Source organism: Penaeus monodon, chromosome 30, assembly GCF_015228065.2.
Source record: "Penaeus monodon isolate SGIC_2016 chromosome 30, NSTDA_Pmon_1, whole genome shotgun sequence".
Classification (NCBI taxonomy): domain Eukaryota; kingdom Metazoa; phylum Arthropoda; class Malacostraca; order Decapoda; family Penaeidae; genus Penaeus; species Penaeus monodon.
Window position 1 is genome coordinate 1,787,541 of NC_051415.1, and position 368 is coordinate 1,787,908.

General features: G+C 47.6%; 1 protein-coding gene across 1 annotated transcript in view; it reads left to right on the forward strand.

The window, feature by feature from the left end:
- The first annotated feature begins 179 nt into the window (after positions 1–179).
- The window catches only part of LOC119592265 (craniofacial development protein 2-like), a 1,194-nt gene continuing 1,005 nt past the window's right edge, over positions 180–368 (forward strand). The window contains exon 1 of the mRNA XM_037941094.1: positions 180–363. Coding sequence (XP_037797022.1) covers positions 180–363 — 184 coding nt within the window. The remainder of the gene's footprint in view (positions 364–368) is intronic.

The following is a 368-nucleotide window of genomic DNA, read 5'->3' on the forward strand; positions in this document are numbered from 1 at the left end:
AGGAGATCGGCACCACCATTCGAAAATTGCCGGAGAATCACCCATGACAATGACAACCAAACCCATTTCCATACTGGATCGGTCGGGGCCAGGATAAAAACGGCCGCGCCGTCACTTGATGCTCACAGGGTGGCGGGTGTTAAGTGGATACTGATGGGCAAACTGAGAAAGAACAACAAATGGCGAAAAAGAACATATGCATTGGCACTTGGAACGTAAGATCACTAAAAGATGAGGGAAAACTAGAAGTGTTGGTAAACGAGATCTCTACCATCTCTTGGAATGTTGTGGGAGTTTCAGAACTTAGATGGACTGGCATTGGAGAAACGAGCACAGATGATGGACACAAGTTGTGGTACAGCGGTGCC